The sequence below is a fragment of the Oryx dammah genome, unplaced genomic scaffold, assembly GCF_014754425.2.
Source record: "Oryx dammah isolate SB20612 unplaced genomic scaffold, SCBI_Odam_1.1 HiC_scaffold_23, whole genome shotgun sequence".
NCBI classification, from domain to species: Eukaryota; Metazoa; Chordata; class Mammalia; order Artiodactyla; family Bovidae; genus Oryx; species Oryx dammah.
Window position 1 is genome coordinate 67596022 of NW_024070207.1, and position 19653 is coordinate 67615674.

Here is a 19653-nt window from a genome sequence, read left to right on the forward strand (position 1 = left end):
TTGGCAACTATCAACACTGTCTGTCTCCAGAATTCTTTGATCATCCCAAACTGAAACTAAACAGTAACTCTTCACTCTCCTCTTCTTCCATAACCAATCTTTGTATTATTTATGCTTGTCTATGTTTTTAAAGATAGACCAGACCTTTGATTTTGATGTCAGATCATAATAGATATTCTAAAAATATTTAGTTTGAAGTAATTTTAGATTTATAGAAATGTCAGAAAAATACCCTTTACCTAGCTTTCCTAATTTAGCACCTTATACTTATTATAGCACAATAATCAGAATCAGGAAATTAACATTGATACAATACTATTAATTCAGCTAGTGTTTGATAAACTACACCTGAAGGCTAAATCTGACCTTCATAGTTTTATAAATAGTTTTATTGATGCTCTGTCATACTTACTCAGTTATTGCTTTCATGAGTTTACAGTGAGAAAGTTGAGTAGTGGCTGCAACATCGACCTTATAGCGTACAAAGTTGAAAATACCATCAGATCTCTGACCTCTGATGTAAACTGTAGATTTTATTTGGTTATCATTCTTTTTCCCACTTTTGTTCTTTTTCCACTTTGGAATCTAGTCTAGGATCCTACATTGCATTCAGTTGTCTCCTTAATCTACTCCAGTCTGTGACAGTTTCTTTGTCTTTTCTTTCATGACCTTGACACTTTTGAAGAGTGTTGATCAGTTATTTTCTAGACTGTCGATCTGTATGTATTTGTTTAGTGTTTTCTTATGGTTAGATTTAGGTTATTAGACATTGTGACAAGAATACTGCAAAAGTTATATTTAATCCTTCCTGATGTGTTGTACTGAGTGTGTATGATAACAATTTGTTTCTTATTATTGTTATTGTTAACCTGAAGAAGTTACTGAAGTTGGTATCTGCTGACTTTTTCTACTGTTAAAAAAACCCCTATTTTTTGTTCATATTTAATGAATATATTATAGAGAGATACTTTGAGACAATGCAGATATTCCATTTCTCATCATACTTCTACCCATAATTTTAGCATCCAACTGCCTAAGCAGTTTTTATTGTGTTGTATGTTTAAATGGTGATTTACAATTTGTTTCATTACTTCTAAGAAGAGTTGTTCCCCCATATTTATCTATTTATCACATTACTTATATTAATATGGACATATAGGTGTTTTATTTTATTTTATGAGTTACAATCCAGGTTTTCATTTTATTGCTCAGATTGTTCCAGCTTTGATTGCTGGGAGGTTCTTCAAGTTGCATCATGTATCCTTTTAATATATCCCCATCAGTTTTTGAGAAATGCTTACTTTCTGGTACCACAAGATAGTCCAGGGTTATCTTGTCTTTCCCCTGCCTGCCTTCCTCTGACCAGAAAAATACAGGTATTCTTCTGGGGTTTTAGATGCCTGTGTTTTACTGGCAGTTTTGGTACAGAAAAATAAAATTTTGGAAAGAAAAAATAAAATTAGCTATTCATCTTATTTTCTTGGGATAGGTATGACTCAGCTCCTTTTTCCCAGTTCTGTGGCTAGAAATGAGGTTCTCCTAGAGTTTTGCAGTCAGCACCCTTTGCATAATTTGCAATTCAGCCCCCCTTCCTGTCAAAACCAGGAAAGGAGTGGGGGAAAAAAAAAACCATAACTTTCATCCTCCCACATAATTTTATGAGGATTATTATTTATGTTTTGATTTCAGTCCCCAATCTGCCTATTCTTATTCCCTTTGCAGAGTCCTTAGGTTGTTTATATATGTTTTCAGTTGTTATAAGTGGCGAAGAGTCTGTAATCACCCTTAATTCACCTTGGCCAGCCTACTTAGCTTGATTAAAATAACCAGAATCCTTGTATTGACTGATAATTTTTCATTTTGTCAGTTTACATACAGTTAATATACTTATATTTTAATGTAGAATCATAGTTTTATAACCATACTTGGTTTTCACTTGGATTTTTATAAATACCAATTGAGTCATTAACTGGTCTAATCTATATGATGTCATATGTACTAGAGATATTATTCTCATAATACTCTTAAGTGTTAATGTGTTATTGACAAATTAAGCAAATTGAATTTCTATTAGAAAGCACTTAATAACCTTTAATATTTTTTATTCAAGTGAGTAGTGAAGATTCTGAAGATTCTGATTTTCAGGAATCTGGAGTTAGTGAAGAAGTTAGTGAATCTGAAGATGAACAACGGCCCAGAACAAGGTAAATAGATTATTTTTTCAAAAATTTTAGGAATTAATAACCATGCTTCAAATTATTTGTAGAAAGTTTGCTGTTATTAATAGTGAAAATCACTCAGTCATGTCAGACTCTTTGCGACCCCATGAACTGTAGCCCACCATGCTCCTCTGTCCATGAGCTTCTCCAGGCAAGAATACTGGAGTGGGTTGCCATTCTGTTCTCCAGGGGATCTTCCTCACCCAGGGACCGAACCCAGGTCTCCTGCATTGCAGGCAGATCCTTTACCTGCTGAGCCACCAAGGCATAGTAGTTAAGTAAAATATTTAACATTTTGCTTTGAAACTGTTAAAATTATTTATTTAAAAATAGTATATAAACATTATATATAGTTGAATTGTACGTTCTGAAGTAGGTGGACTTTCAGTGTGGAAAAACACCTTTAAAAAAAATTATTATATATTTGACTGTATCAGGTCTTAGTTGCCGCATGCGGGATCTTCATTGCAGCATGCGAGATCTTTCCTTGCGGTGTGCACAGGCATCTCTCTGGTTATAACACATGGGCTGTAGTATGCACGGCCTCAATAGTTGCCCTGTGGCATGTGGGATCTTAGTTTCCTGATCAAGGATTGAACCCATGTTTCCTCCACTGCCTGCCATTGAAAGGCAGATTGTTAATCACTGGACCACTGGGGAACTGTAATTTTTCATTACTGTGGTGGAAAATTGTAGTGTAGTAGTTACGAGGCTCTGTAGACCAACTGCCTCAATCTAACCCCTAGCTTTATGATACTTCCTATTTGTATGAATACTCTGTGGCTCAGTTTCGTCAACTGTAAAAGACGAAATTAACATTATTATTTCCCTTATTGATTATTGTGGGCATTAAATGAGATTAAAGGGCTTATAAAATAAGGCCTATTTTGCAGATAGTAAGTGCTCTGTGAACACTAACTTTTATTCTTTCATAACATTACTAAATACGACTTAGCCATGGAACAAAAACAACACTACTAGTATTCTATTAATTAAGATGTGTTTGTTCTTTTAGTACGCATAGATAATTAATCTAGATTACCAGCTGATTAAAATTTTGCTTCCTTCTTAGCATAGTATTGAATAATACTGACCATTCGAAGAAGATTTTTATTTCCTCTGGAATAATATGATACGTCTATCAATTTGTGTTTGTGTGAGTGTGTATATGTATATCTATATGGGTGTTTGCATGTGTAAATTTTAAAACATTTGAGATTGTTTTAGCTTAATAATTACCAGATTGTGCGGGGAGTATAGCAGCATATTTGTACTTTGAGTTCAGTCAGTTGTTCAATCGTGTCCGAATCTTTGCGACTTCATGCACCGCAGCATGCCAGGCCTCACTGTCTTATCACCAGCTCCCGGAGTCCACCCAAACCCATGTCAATTGAGTCAGTGATGCCATCCAACCATCTCATCCTCTGTCGTCCCATTCTCTTCCTACCCTCAATCTTTCCTAGCATCAGGATATTTTCAAATGAGTCAGATCTTCGCATCCGGTGGCCAAAGTATTGGAGTTTCAGCTTCAGCATCAGTCCTTCCAATGAATACCCAGGACTGATTTCCATTACGATGGACTGGTTGGATCTCCTTGCAGTCCAAGGGACTCTCAAGAGTCTTCTCCAATACCACAGTTCAAAAGCATCAATTCTTTGGCACTCAGCTTTCTTCACAGTCCAGCTCTTACATCCATACATGACTAATGGAAAAACCATAGCCTTGACTAGACGGACTTTTGTTGGCAAAGTAATGTCTCTGCTTTTCAATATGCTATCTAGGTTGGTGATAAGTTTCCTTCCAAGGAGTACACGTCTTTTAATTTCATGCCTGCAATCAACATCTGCAGTGATTTTGAGCCCAGAAAAAAAATTCAGCCAGTTTCCACTGTTTCCCCATCTATTTTCCATGGAGTGATGGGACCAGATGCCATGATCTTCGTTTTCTGAATGTTGAGCTTTCAGCCAGCTTTTTCATTCTCCTCTTTCACTTTCATCAAGATGCTCTTTAATTCTTCACTTTCTGCCATAAGCGTGATGTCATCTGCATATCTGAGATTCTTGATAATTCACCCAGCAATCTTGATTCCAGCTTGTGCTTCTTCCAGCCCAGCGTTTCTCATGATGTATTCTGCATAGAAGTTAAATAAGCAGGGTGACAATATAAAGCCTTGACATACTCCTTTTCCTATTTGGAACCAGTCTGTTGTTCCGTGTTGTTCTAACTGTTGCTTCCTGACCTGCATATAGGTTTCTCAAGAGGCAGGTCAGGTGGTCTGGTATTCCCATCTCTTTCAGAATTTTCCACAGTTTATTGTGATCCACACAGTCAAAGGCTTTGGCATAGTCAATAAAGCAGAAATAGATGTTTTCCTGGAACTCTCTTGCTTTTTCGATGATCCAGCAGACATTGGCAATTTGATCTCTAGTTCCTCTGCCTTTTCTAAAACCAGCTTGAACATCAGGAAGTTCATGGTTCATGTATTGCTGAAGCCTGGCTTGGAGAATTTTAAGCATCACTTTACTAGCATGTGAGATGTGTGCAATTGTGCGGTAGTTTGAGCATTCTTTGACATTGCCTTTCTTTGGGATTGGAATGAAAACTGACCTTTTCCAGTCTTGTGGCCACTGCTGTGTTTTCCAAATTTGCTGACATATTGAGTGCAGCACTTTCACAGCATCATCTTTCAGTATTTGAAAAAGTTCAACTGGAATTCCATCACCTCCACTAGCTTTGTTTGTAGTGATGCTTCCTAAGACCCACTTGACTTCTCCTTCTAGGATGTCTGGCTCTAGGTGAGTGATCACACCATCGTGATTGTCTGGGTCATGATCTTTTTTGTACAGTTCTTTTGTGTATTCTTGCCACCTCTTCTTAATATCTTCTGCTTCTGTTAAACTGTTTCTGTTCTTTATTGAGCCCATATTTGCATGAAATGTTCCCTTGGTGTCTCTTCTTGAAGAGATCTCTAGTCTTTCCCATTCTGTACTTTTCCTCTATTTCTTTGCATTGATCGCTGAGTAAGGCTTTTTTTAAATCTCTTTGCTATTCTTTCAAACTCTGCATTCAAATGGGTATGTCTTTCCTTTTCTCCTTTGTTTTTCACTTCCCTTGTTTTACAGCTATTTGTAAGGCCTCCTCAGACAGCCAGTTTTCTTTTTTGCATTTCTTTTTCTTGGGGATGGTCTTGATCCCTGTCTCCTGTACAGGGTCATTGACCTCTGTCCATACTTCATCAGGCACTCTGTCTCTGAGATCTAGTCCCTTAAATCTATTTCTCACTTCCACTGTATAGTCATAACAGATTTCATTTAGGTCATACCTGAATGGTCTAGTGATTTTTGCCCCTTTCTTCAGTTTAAGTCTGAATTTGGCAATAAGGAGTTCATGATCTGAGCTGCATCAGCTCCCTGTCTTGTTTTTTTCTGAATGTATAGAGCTTCTCCATCTTTGGCTGCAAAGAATATAAGCAGTCTGATTTTGGTGTTGACCATCTGGTGATTTCCATGTGTAGAGTCTTCTCTTGTGTTGTTGGAAGAGGGTGTTTGCTATGACCAGTGTGTTCTCTTGGCAGAACTGAATTAGCCTTTGCCCTGCTTCATTCTGTACTCGAAGGCCAAATTTTCCTGTTGCTCCAGGTGATTCTTGACTTCCTACGTTTGCATTCCGGTCCTCTATAATGAAAAGGAAAACTTTTTTGGGTGTTAGTTCTAGAAAGTCTTGTAGGCCTTCATAGAACCATTCACCTTCAGCTTTTACAGTGTTACTGGTCGGGGCAGAGACTGGGATTACTGTGATATTGAGTGGTTTGCCATGGAAAGAAACGGAGATCATTCTGTCATTTTTGAAATTGCATCCAAATACTGCATTTTGGACTCATATGTTGACTTTGATGGCCACTCCATTTTTTCTATGGGATTCCTGCCCACAGTAGTAGATTTAATGGTCATCTGAGTTAAATTCACCCATTCCATTCGATCTTATCTTAGTTCGCGGATGCCTAGACTGTCAATGTTCACTCTTTTTATCTTCTGTTTGACCACTTCCAATTTGCCTTGATTCATGTACCTAACATTCCAGGTAGCTATGCAATATTGCTCTTTACAGCAGCGAAGCTTGCTTCTATCACCAGTCCCATCTACAACTGGGTGTTGTTTTTGCTTTGGCTCCATCCCTTCATTCTTTGTGGAGTTATTTCTCCACTGATCTCCAGCAGCATATTGGGCACCTACTGACCTAGGGAGTTCGTCTTTCAGTGTCCTAGCTTTTTGCCTTTTCATACTTTTCATGCGGTTCTCAAGGCAAGAATACTGAAGTGGTTTGCCATTCCCTTTTCCAGTGGACCACATTCTGTCAGATCTCTCCAGCATGACCCATCCACTTTGGGTGACCCCACACGGCATGGGTTAGTTTCACTGAGTAAGACAAGGCTGTGGTCTGTGTGATCAGATTGGCCTGTTGTCTGTGACTGTGGTTTCAGTCTGTCTGCCCTCTGATGCCCTCTCCCAGTGCCTACCATCTTACTGGGGTTTCTCATACCTTGGATGTGGGGTATCTCTTCACAGCTGCTCCACCAAAGCGTAGCCCTGCTCCTTATCTTGGACATGGGGGTAGCTCCTCTCGGCCACTGCCCCCGGCCTCGGACCTGGGGTAGTTCCTCTCGGCGTCGCCTGTGCACCATTGCTGCTGACAAGCTTTCAGTTCAGTTCAGTTCAGTTCAGTCGCTCAGTCATGTCCGACTCATTGTGATCCCATGAATTGCAGCATGCCAAGCCTCCCTGTCCATCACTAACTCCCAGAGTTTATTCAAACTCATGTCCATTGAGTCGGTGATGCCATCCAGCTATCTCATCCTCTGTCATCCCCTTCTCCTCCTGCCCCCGATCCCTTCCAGCATCAGAGTCTTTTCCAATGAGTCAACTCTTCGCATGAGGTGGCCAAAGTGTTGAAGTTTCAGCTTTAGCATCAGTGCTTCCAATGAACACCCTGGACTGATCTCCTTTAGAATGGACTGGTTGGATCTCCTTGCAGTCCAAGGGACTCTCAAGAGTCTTCTCCAACACCACAGTTCAAAAGCATCAATTCTTTGGCGCTCAGCTTTCTTCACAGTCTAACTCTCACATCCATACATGACTACTGGAAAAACCATAGCCTTGACTAGACGGACCTGTGTTGGCAAAGTCATGTTTTTGCTTTTTAATATGCTGTGTAGGTTGGTCATAACTTTCCTTCCAAGGAGTAATCATCTTTTAATTTCATGGTTGCAGTCACCATCTGCAGTGATTTTGGAGCCCCCCAAAAATAAAGTCTGACAGTGTTTCCACTGTTTCCCCATCTATTTGCCATAAAGAGATGGGACCAGATGCCATGATCTTCGTTTTCTGAATGTTGAGCTTTAAGCCACACTTTAGGGAAATATAAAATAACAATAGGATATAATGAGAATTTTAAAGAACTGAGATGGAATTCAGGTAACACAAAATTCACCATATAAAAGTGTAAAATATAAGGGATTTCTAGAATATTCACAAAGTTGTGCATTTACTTCCAGTATCTAATTTCAGAACATTTCCATTATTTCAGAAAGCAACCCTATGGCCCTTGGTCATTTCCCGTTCTTCCTACGTCTCATTCCCTGGCAAAAACTAATCTGCCTTGTGTATGGATTTGCCTATTCTGAACATTTCATATGAAAAGATTTGTTAATATGTGTCTTTTTATGAATGGAATCTTTCAGTTAGCATGTTTTCAGTTTTGATCCATGTTGTAGCTTGTTTCTGTACTTAAATCATTTTTATAAAACTTCATTGAAATTTAGTATATTTACAGAATATGTACAGAATAAATTTAGTATATTTACAGAAATTGTGTTAATTTCTGATATATAGCAAAGTGATTCAGTTATACATATTTATGTTGTTCTTTATATTCTTTGATTATGGTTTATAACGGCATTGAATATGTTTCCCTGTGCTATGCAACAGGGCTTTGTTTTTTACCCATCTGATGTGTGTGTATGTATGTATGTGTATATATATATATAAAATTATTTTATATATATATATATATATATATATATATATATATATAAGATCCTTTGAGTTTGCTAATCTCAAACTCCCAATCCTTTTTTCCTTTACTGCTCCTTCTCTCTTGACAACTAGAAATTTCTTCTCTCTGTGAGTCTGTTTCTGTTTCATAGATATGTTCATTTGTGTTGCATTCTAGATTCCATATGTAAGTGATATATGATATTTGTCTTTCTCTTTCTGACTTACATCATTAGTATAATCTCTGGGTCCATTCAAGTTGCTGCAAATGGAATTATTTCATTCTTTTTATGACAAATATTCCATTGTGTACATGTGTAGAACATTTTTATCCATTCATCTGTCAGTGGACATTTAGATTGTTTCCATGTTTTGTCTGTTGTAAATAGTGCTGTTGTGAATATAGGGATGCATGTATCTTTTTGAATTTTAGTTTTGTTTGAGTATATGCCCAGGAATGGAATTGTGTATCATTTGGTAACTCTACTTTTAGTTTTTTGAGCACACTCCATAGTGTTTTCCATTGTTTCAATTTATATTTTTACCAGCAGTGTATGAGGGTTCTCTTTTCTCCACCCCATCTCCAGCATTAATTGTTTGTAGAATTTTTGATGCTGACCATTCTGATGGTTTTGAGGTGGTACCTTATTGTAGTTTTGATTTGTGTTTCGCTAATTATTAATGAATATGATTATCTTTTCATGTGATTTTTGGCTTTCTGTATGTCTTTGAATTAATGTCTATTTAGATCTCCTGTCCATTTTCTTGATTTTGTTGTTGTTGTTGTTATTGAGCTGCAGTGAGCTCTTTGTATATTTTAGAATTTAATCTCACGTCAGTTGCACTGTTTGTAAATATTTTCTCTCATTCTGTGGGTTGTCTTTTCATTTTGTTTGCTGTTTCCTTTGCTGTTGAAAAGCTTTTTGGTTTAATTAGGTCCCATTTGTTTATTTCTGTTTTTATTTTCATTACTCTATGAGGTAGATACAAAAAGATATTTCTGTGATTTATATCAAAGAATGTTCTGCCTATGTTTTCCTTTAACAGTTTTATAGTGTCTGGTGTTACATTTAGGTCTTTAATCCATTTTGAGTTTATTTTTTGTATGGTGTTATTGTGGAGAAGGAAATGGCAACCCATTCCAGTACTTTTGCCTGGAGAATCCCATGGCCGGAGGAACCTGGTGGGCTACAGTCCATGAATTCTCGAAGAGTCGGATACGACTGAGCGACTTTACTTCACTCACTTCATACTTTAACACTTGTGAAGGAAATGGCAACCCACTCTAGTATTCTTGCCTGGAGAACCCCATGGACAGAGGAGCCTGGCTGGCCATAGTCCTTGGCATCGCAGAGAGTTGGACACGATTGAAGTCACTAAGCAACGCATGGTGTTATAGAATGTTCTAATTTCATTTTTACAAATAGCTGTCTAGTTTTACCAGTACCATTCAGTGAAGATATTGTCTTTTCTCTATTGTATGTTTTTGCCTCCTTTGTCATGGGCTGATTGACCATAAGTGCTTGAGTTTGTTTCTGGGCTTTCTATTCTGTTCCATTGATCTATATTTCTTTTTTTGTGTCAGTACCATACTTTTTTGATTACTGTAGCTTTGTAGTATAGTCAGGACACCTGATTCCTCTAGCTTTGTTTTTCTTCCTCAGTATTGCTTTGGTTATTCAGGGTCTTTTGTTTTTATATACAAATTGTAAATTTTCTTGTTATACTTCTATTAAAAATGCCATTGGTGCTTTGATAGGGATTGCACTGAATCTGTAGATTGACCTGAGTAGTACAGTCACTTTGAAAATATGGATTCTTCCAATCCAAGAACACAGTATATCTTTCCATCTGTTTCTGTCATGTTTGATTTCTTTCATCAACATCTCTCGTCATTTGCCAGTTACCTTTAGTGTTGTGTTTGGATTGCTTTTTCTTCTTTGTGTCTGTATCGTAGATTTTTAGTTTGTGGTTTCCATGAGGTTTTGGTACACCAGTCTGTGTATTAACAGAATTGTTTTAAATTGCTGGCCTCTTAATTTCCAATCATTTCCAATAACCTGCATTTGTACTCTTCTCATAATTGCTGATTTGATACCATATTTGGGTGTGGATGATTTCCTACTTTTACTTTATATTTGCCTTTACCAGTGAGGCTTTCCATTTATAATTTTCTTGTTTCTGGTTGTTTCCTTTTGTGCCTAGAAAAGTTCCTTCACTATTTGTTATAAAGCTGGTTTCGCTGTGTTGAATTCTGTTAGCTTTTGCTTGTCTGTAAAGCTATTGATAGCTGTGTTGAATCTGAACAAGAGTCTTACTGGGTAAAATATTCTTGGTTATGTGTGTTTCCCTTTCATCACGTTAAATATATCATGCCACTCCCTTTGGGCCAGAAAGGTATATGATGAAAAATCAGCTGATGACTTATTGGGATTCCACTGTATGTTATTTGTTGCTTTTCTGTTGTTGGTCTTAAAATTTTCTCTTTGTCTTTACTTTTTGTCAGTTTGAACTGAGTGTGTCTCATTGTGTTCCTCCTTGGTTTCATACTACACGGGACTCTCTGTACTTCCTGGACTTGAGTGAGTGTTCCCTTTCCCATGTTAGGGGAGTTTTCAGCTCTTACCTCTTCTGATCTTTTCTCATGCCCTTTCTCTCTCCTTTCTCCTTCTGGGAGTCATATAATGTGCACGTTGCTAAGTCACTTCAGTTGTGTCCGACTCTGTGTGACCCCATAGATACCAGCCCACAGGCTCCTCTGTCTCTGGGATACTTCAGGCAAGAATACTGGAGTGGATTGCCATTTCCTTCTCCAATGCCTGAAAGTGAAAAGCGAAAGTGAAGTCACTCAGTCGTGCCTGACTCTTAGCGACCCCATGGACTGTAGCCTACCAGGCTCCTCCATCCATGGGATTTTCCAGGCAAGAGTACAGGAGTGGGGTGCCATTGCCTTCTCTGAATGTGCACGTTGGTACATTTAATATTGTCCCTAAGGTCTCTGAGACTGTCCTCCTTTGTTTTCATCCTTTTTTCTTTATTTAGTTCTGTATCAGTGATTTACACCAATTTGTGTTTTAGCTCACTTATTCGTTCTTCTGCCTCATTTATTCTGCTATTGATTCTTTTGAGGATACTTATTTTTGTTATTGTGTTGTTCATCTGTTTATTTAAATCTTGTAGCTCTTTGTTAAACTTCTCTTTTATCTTCTTGATCTGTGTCTTCATTCTTATGTGTTCATTCTTCATTCTTGTCTTCATTCTTATATCATCTTTGCTATCTTTACTCTAATTTTTTCAGGTGCATTGCCTAACTCCAATTCACTTGTTCTTTTGAGGTTTTATCTTGTTCCTTAATTTGGAACATACTTCTCTGCCAGTTCATATTGTCTAACTTTCTGTGTTTGTGTTCTCCATTTCACAGGCTGCAGAACTATAGTTCCTTTTGCTCTGGTGTCTGCTTCTTGGTGGTTGAGGTTGGTCCAGGGACTTGTGCAGCTTTGCTGTTGGACAAGACTGGTGCCTGCCCACTGGTGGTTGGAGTGTAACCTTGTCTCTCTGGTGGGGAGGACCAAGTCAAGGGGTGTGTTTTAGAGTGGTTGTGGGCAAAAGAGGACTTTAAGCAGCCTGTCTGCTGATGACTGGGGCTGTGTTCTCATCTTGTTTATTTGGCCTGAGGCATCCGAACAGACCAGGTGTTGTTTGCCCAATCGGCAACCTCTCGAGAGCTCTTGCTGATGACCATTCCCTGAGGCCTCTGCCACCAGTGTCCTTGCCCCTACAGTGAGCCACAGCTGACTCCTGCCTCGCCAGTTGACCCTGCAATACTCACAGGTTTATCTGGCCCAGGCTCCTATGGAGTCAGTGCTTTGCCTTGCAGCCCAGTGCATGTAAAACCTTGTGTGTGCCCTCCAAGAGTGGAAATCTGTTTCCGCCCAGTCCTGTGGAGCTCTTAAACCCAAGCTCCATTGGCCTTCAAAGCCAAATGTTATCCCCAGGCTGATGAGCTTGATGAGGGTCTCAGAAGTCTCACTCCTGTGGGAAAACTTTTGTAATATAATCATTTTCTAGTATGTGGGTCACCTTCCCTTTCATTATGGAATTTGATTATATGGTGAAAGCACCCCTTCTACTGTCTCAGTTGTGGCTTCTTTATCTTTGAATACAGAATATTTCTTGTAGTTTCTAGTGTTTTTTGTTGATGGTTGTTCAGCAGTTCATTGTGATTTTGATGTTTTCTTGAGAGGAGGTGAGCTCAAATCCTACTGTGCCATCTTGTCTCCTCCCTCATACCTAAATCCTAGAGTAAATTTCTAAAAATGACATTATTGGGTTAAAGTTAACACGGTTTTAGGACCTTTCATATGTATTTTCACACTTACAGAAGTCAATATTTTCTTCCCCCTGCTGAATATGTAAATAGCCATTGTCTCACTGGTTCAGCAATAAAGCAACGAGCAATCTGTTAATTAGAACACCTGTTGGGGGAACTGCAATCCATTTGAGTTAACTTTTTTTATATGTTTTAAGATAGGGGTTCAGATTCATCCTTTTGCATGTAGATATCCAGTAGTGTAAGTATTATTTGTGAAGACTGTTGTCCCTATTGAATGTCTTGACCATGTGGAAAATCAGTTGACTATAAATGTAAAGTTTTATTTCTGGGTTCTCATTTCTCTGCTGTTGATTTTCATGTTTGTCCTTTATGTAGGAACATATTGTCTTATTTAATGTAAGCTTATATACCAATTTATAGCCACATAGTATTCTCACTACAAATTGTTACTTTTTTTTTTTACTTTGTGTGTACTGATATGATGAAAATTGTATCTAACTTTTATAATCTATTTTTTAAAGAGATAGTGAATAATATTCATGTGTATATTGGCCAGTTATATTTCTGAAGGTGCTCCATCCATCTTATTACTCATATGCTAAACCTCCCTCTTGAATAACTTAAAATGTTGATCACTGAATTTAGTTTTTATTTTTTTGTTCACTGGATTTCAAATTAAGTGTTCTCCTTTTTGAACCCAGTGAAGAGTTTTTGCTTTTTTTTTTCCTTTATCATTTTATTAAAGAATGTATGTAAAAGTGAAGCAGTTCTAAAACAGTACTTAATTCATGTAAGGAAGTTTATCATAAAGTATTTTATTTCGCATTTTAAATATTCTTTAGGTCTGCGAAGAAAGCAGAGTTGGAAGAAAATCAGAGAAGTTACAAACAGAAGAAGAAAAGGCGACGCATTAAGGTTCAAGAAGACTCATCCAGTGAAAACAAGGTAATAAATAATGAAAATTACTATGTACTTGGATTTATCCCTGGTATAGTAGACCATAGTAAATATGTTATTACCTCATTTGCACTCTGTTCATAAGTTGAATTCTACTAGTTGATTTACATTTTAAGCTTTGTGGAAGAATTGACTAATTATTGAATATATAAATATGCAGAAGTGTTAAGTTTAATATATTATCAATTTTTTTCTTTTCCTTCACTGAATTTGATGCAAAGTTTAAGCTTTCTAATTCATTATTTATATTCTTAGTGCTATAGAACTGATTTGAAGTGTTCTGTTTGATTACATAAAACAATAACTCATTAAATGAATACATTTCTTCTAGCAGTGAAATTAGTCAATTTCAGTTTCTTGTATATAAGCAGAATTAGTCAGAGTACAAATTCTCCATAATTTTTTATCAATTCTATTCTGTTTTAGAAGAGTTCATTTTTGTAATGACCATTTTCACCATTTCTGATGTACAATGCAATGGCCTTAATTACATTCATAATTAGGAACTCTGTGCCCATTAAACAGTAACTCCCCATTTCCGCCTATCTGCAGCTCCTTGGTGACGTCTAATTCTAATTTCTGTGCCTAGAAATTTGCTGATATTAGGTATCTCATATAAATAAAGTCACACAATATTTGTCCTTTCTTTCTGGCCTATTTCATTGATATAATGTTTTCAAGGTTCATCCACCTTTTAGCATATATCTGAATTTCTTTTATTTTTAAGGTTGGATAATGTTCCAGTGTATGTATGATAACATGTGTTTATCCATTCATCTGTTGATGGACATTTGAATTCTTTCTACTTTTGGCTATTTAGAATAATGTTGTTGTTTACATGGGTATACAAATGTCTTTTTGAGTCCCTGCTTTTCTTTTATGTGCATAATCTTTATTTTTTGCCAGTTTAGTTTTTTTAATTGAAGGATAATTGCTTTAGAATTTTGTTATTTTCAATCATACATCAAGAATCAGCCATAGGTACACCCACGTCCCCTCCCTCCCAACCCTCCCTCCCATTACCCTCCCCTTCCCTTCCTTCTAGATTTGTCACAGAGCCCCTATTTGAGTTCCCATATAGCAAATTCCTGTTGGCTATCTATTTTACATATGGTATTATAAATTTCTGTGTTACTCTTTCCATACATCTTACCCTCTTCCTCCTCCCCTATCCCCGTGTCCATAGATTTTTTCTTTTTGTCTGTTTCTCCATTGCTGCCCTGAAAATGAATTCATCAGTACCATTGTTCTAGATTCCATACCTATGCATCAGTGTATGATATTTATTTCTCTTTCTGACTTACTTCACTCCATATAATAGGCTCTGCGTTCATCCACCTCATTAGAACTGACTCAAATGCATTCCTTTTCATGGCTGAGTAGTATTCTGTTGTATATATGAACCACAGCTTCTTTATCCGTTCATCTGTTGATGGACATCTAGGTTGCTTCCATGTTCTAGCTATTGTAAACGGCACTGCAGTGAACATTTGGATACATGTGTGTTTTTCAATTTTGCTTTCCTCATGATCTATGCCTAGTGGTGGGATTGCTGGGTCATATAGTGGTTTTATTCGTGGTTTTTTAAGGAATCTCAATACTGTCTTCCATAGTGGCTGTATCAATTTACATTCCCACCAAGAGTACAAGAGGGTTCCCTTTTCTATACACCCTTTCCAGCATTTATTGTTTGTAGACTTTTAGATGATGCTATTCTGACCACTGTGAGGTGATATCTCATTGTAGTTTTGATTTGCATTTCTCTAATAATGAGTGATGTTGAGCTTTTTTTCATGTATTTGTTAGCCATCTGTATGTCTTTAGAGAAATGTCTGTTTAGGTCTTTTTCCCACTTTTTGATTGGGTTGTTTGTTTTTCTGGTATTGAGTTGTATGAGTTGCTTCTGTATTTTGGAAATTAATTCTTTGTCCGTTCTTTCCTTTGCTATTATTTACACTCATTCTTAGAGTTGTCTTTTCACCTTGTTTGTAGTTTCCTTTGTTATGCAAAACCTTTTGAATTTAATTAGGTTCTGCTTGTTAATTTTTGTTTTTATTTCTATTACTCTAGGAGGTGGGTCATAGAAGATCTCGCTTTGATTTATGTCATCAAATGTTCTGCCTTTGTTTTCCTCTAAGTTTTATAGTTTGTGATCTTACATTTACATCTTTAATCCATTTTGAGTTTATCTTTTTGTATGGTGTTAGGAAGTGTTCTAATTTCATTCTTTTGCATGTAGCTCTCGAGTTTTCCCAGCACCACTTATTGAAGAGGTTATATTTGCCCCATTGTATATTCTTGCCTGCTTTGTCAAAAATAAGGTACCCATAGGTGCATGGGATTGTCTCTGAGCTTTCTGTCTTCTTTTTATCTCTTTCTATCTCTGGGCTTTCTATCTTCTATCTTTTTCCATTGGTTTGTATTTCTGCTTTTGTGCCAGTACCATACTGTCTTGATGACTGTAGCTTTGTAGCATAGTCTGAAGTCAGGAAGGTTGATTCCTCCAGCTCCATTCTTCTTTCTCAAGACGGCTTTGGCTTTTCGGGGTCTTTCGTATTTCCGTATGAATTGTGAAATTTTTTGTTCTGTGAAAAATGTCATTGGTAATTTTATAGGGATTGCATTGAATCTGTAGATTGCATTTGGTGAAAGAAGTGAAAGTGTTAGTCAGTTAGTTGTTTCTGACTCTTTGTGACTCCATGAACTGTAGCCTGCTAGGCTCCTCAGTCCATGGGATTCTCCAGGCAAGAATACTAGAATGGGTTGCCATTCCCTTCTCTGGGGATCTTCCCAACTCAAGGATTGAACCCTAGTCTCCGACATTGCAGACAGAGTCTTTACTGTTTGAGCCACGAGGGAAGCCCTTATATTTGATAGTATAGTCATTTTCAGAATTTTGATTCTGTCTACCCAAGAACATGTAATATCTCTCCATCTGTTTATGTCATCTTTGATTTCTTTCATTAGTGTCTTATAATTTCCCATATACAGTTCTTTTGTCTCCTTACATAGGTTTATTCCTAGATATTTAATGGGATTGATTCCTTAATTTCTCTTTCTGATTTTTCATTGTTACTATATAGGAATGCAAGTGAGTCAGTGCTTTTAATACTTTTGGTTGTAATCTGAGATGTGCAATTGCTTGATTACATGGTAATTCTGTGTTGAACTTTTTGAGGGAGTTACACTGTTTTCCCAATGCCCCAGCCTTCTAGTTTTTCCCCTTCCTCACCAACACTTGTTATTTTCTGTTTTTTTTTTTAAAGGTATCATAATGGGTGTAAGATAGTATCTCATTTGTGGTGTTGATTTAAATTTCCCTAATAAGAAGTGATGTTCAATGTCCTTTTATTTGCTTATTTGACATTTCTGTGTCTCCTTTGGAGAATTTTCTGTTCAGTCCTTTGCCCCCTTTTTAGAGTTCTTTTTGTAAAATACTGTTCTATATTGTAAAGTGTAATTCTGAAGCTTTTCAGTATGTCTTCTTCTACCTTTTCTTGGCATATTAATTGGAGTGAGAAATGGAGAAATCAGAAAACTTTGTAGTATTAATGTTTTGATCATTTAAATTCCATAGAGTAATTCTGAAGAAGATAAAGAAGAAGATGAAGAAGAAGATGAAGAAGATGAAAATGATGATTCCAAGTCTCCTGGAAAAGGCAGAAAGAAAATTCGGAAGATTCTTAAAGATGATAAGCTAAGAACAGAAACACAAAATGCTCTTAAGGAAGAAGAAGAGAGGCGAAAACGTATTGCTGAGAGAGAGCGAGAGCGAGAGAAATTGAGAGAGGTAAACCACATTTTATTTATAATTTCTTTTTAAGGTATGACTTTCATAGATTCATAGATTATAGTTCAGTTGTCCAAGAAAAGGATCTTGTAATCAACCACAGATTTTTTGTAAGTTACTTTTTCCTATTGGCAGTATTTTATGCAACTTAAAAATCTTCATTAGGTAATATTAATAGAATTAGGTACATGGAAAGGATTTAGATTGTTGAATGATCACCAGAGTGATTGTTTTTTATTTGAGGTAGAAAAACATTAAAAAATTATTGCTTAAATCCATGAATGATTTCAGTGTTTTGAATAAACTTTTCACTATAAAATAAAGGTCCATCTAGTCAAAGCTATGGTTTTTCTAGTAGTCGTGTATGGATATGAGAGTTGGACCATAAAGAATGCTGAGCGCCAAAGAATTGATGCTTTTGAACTGTGGTGTTGGAGAAATCTCTTGAGAGTCCCTTGGGCTGCCAGGAGATAAAACCAGTCAACCCTAAAGGAAATCAATTCTGAATCTTCAATGGAAGGACTGATGCTGAAGCTGAAACTCCAGTACTTTGGCCACCTGATGCGAAGAACTGACTCATTTGAAAAGACCCTGATGCTGGGAAAGATTGAAGGAAGGAGAAGGGGATGATAGAGGATGAGATGGTTGGATGGCATCACCGACGTGATGGACATGAGTTTGAGCAAGCTCCAGGAGTTGGTGACGGACAGGGAAGCTTGACATGCTGCAGTCCATGGAGCTGCAAAGAGTTAGATACAACTGAGTGACTGAACTGAGCTGAACAAGCAGAAGGAATAGTATTATAAATCTCCATCTGTACAATACCCACCTTCAATAATTACCAACATATTCTGGAGATGGAAATGGCAACCCACTCCAGTATTCTTGCCTGGAAAGTCCCATGGACAGAGGAGCCTGGCAGGCTATAGTCCATGACGTCTCAAAGAGTCAGACACAACTTAGTGACTATATAGCAAATGGCAGTTTAGCACCATTTTGTAGAAGGAAAAGCAAGGAAAGGAAGAAGATTGATTCTGTTGGCACTGTAGGAGTGAGAGAGGAAGGGACAAATACAAATAAGCTGGAATTTTGACTGACACACATGTAAAACAGCTTGCTCTGAACTAGTCAGTGTGTTGCAATTCAGTTACTGACTACGGTCTATTTTTCTGACTTCTGAGTGACCAGGGCCAATCTTCATTTCTCATTGTGCTCAATTCATTTATTCAAGAATTATTACATATCAGTCAGTAATTGTGGGTCTTTATTTTGTCAAGTGGTATAGGAAGAAAAGACTAGATACGTATTCATATTCAGATGTTTTAATTCTTTGACCCAAAGCAGTTTACCTCAGAGAAGGCAATGGCACCCCACTCCAGTACTCTTGCCTGGAAAATCCCATGGATAGAGGAGCCTGGAAGGCTGCAGTCCATGGGGTCGCTGAGGGTCGGACATGACTGAGTGACTTCACTTTCACTTTTCACTTTCATGCATTGGAGAAGGAAATGGCATCCCACTCCAGTGTTCTTGCCTGGAGAATCCCAGGGATGGGGGAGCCTGGTGGGCTGCCATCTACGGGGTCGCACAGAGTCAGAGACGACTGAAGCGACTTAGCAGCAGCAGCAGCAGCAGCAGTTTACCTAATCCTTCAAATCTCTTTACTCATGTGTGAAATAAGGCAAATTATATCTTCCTTATATGAGTGGTCAAAAGATTTAATGAAATAATCCACATTGAACATTTAGCACAATACCAAGCATATGGTAATAAAAAAGTAATTGTAGATTTTAGATGATGATGATGTTATGTGGTTAGGGATTGCAAATAAATAATTTACTGAACTTTCAGAAAAATTAGCAACACATGACTAGTTTTTTTTTTCATCTGTTTTCTGAACTGAACTGAACTGAACTTGTTCAATTGCTCAGTCATGTCCAACTCTTTGCAATCCCATGGACTGCAGCCCACCAGGCTTCCCTGTCCTTCACCATCTCCTGGAGCTTGGTTAGACTCATGTCCATTGAGTTAAAGATGCCATCTAACTGCCTTGTCCTTAGTCGTCTGCTTCTCCTCGTGCCTTCTGTCTTTCCCAGCATCACGGCTGGTTTTTTTTTTCATCTATTCTCTTACCTTCACAATATTTTTGAGAAGTCTCAGATATCATATCATTTTGATTATATATGGTTCAGAATATATTGTTGAAAGATAAGAACTTTTAAACATTACCACAGTATCATTATTACACTTAAACATTAACAATAATTTCATAATGTCAAATGTTTAGTTAATATTAACAATTCTTTC

General features: G+C 37.3%; 1 protein-coding gene across 7 annotated transcripts in view; it reads left to right on the top strand.

The window, feature by feature from the left end:
- The window catches only part of ATRX (ATRX chromatin remodeler), a 293493-nt gene that overhangs the window by 140442 nt on the left and 133398 nt on the right, over positions 1–19653 (top strand). For all 7 annotated transcript variants that reach the window (XM_040265641.1, XM_040265643.1, XM_040265642.1 and 4 more), the window contains 3 exons: positions 2111–2204; positions 13445–13547; positions 17137–17349. In XM_040265641.1, the coding sequence (XP_040121575.1) occupies positions 2111–2204; positions 13445–13547; positions 17137–17349 (410 nt within the window). The remainder of the gene's footprint in view (positions 1–2110; positions 2205–13444; positions 13548–17136; positions 17350–19653) is intronic.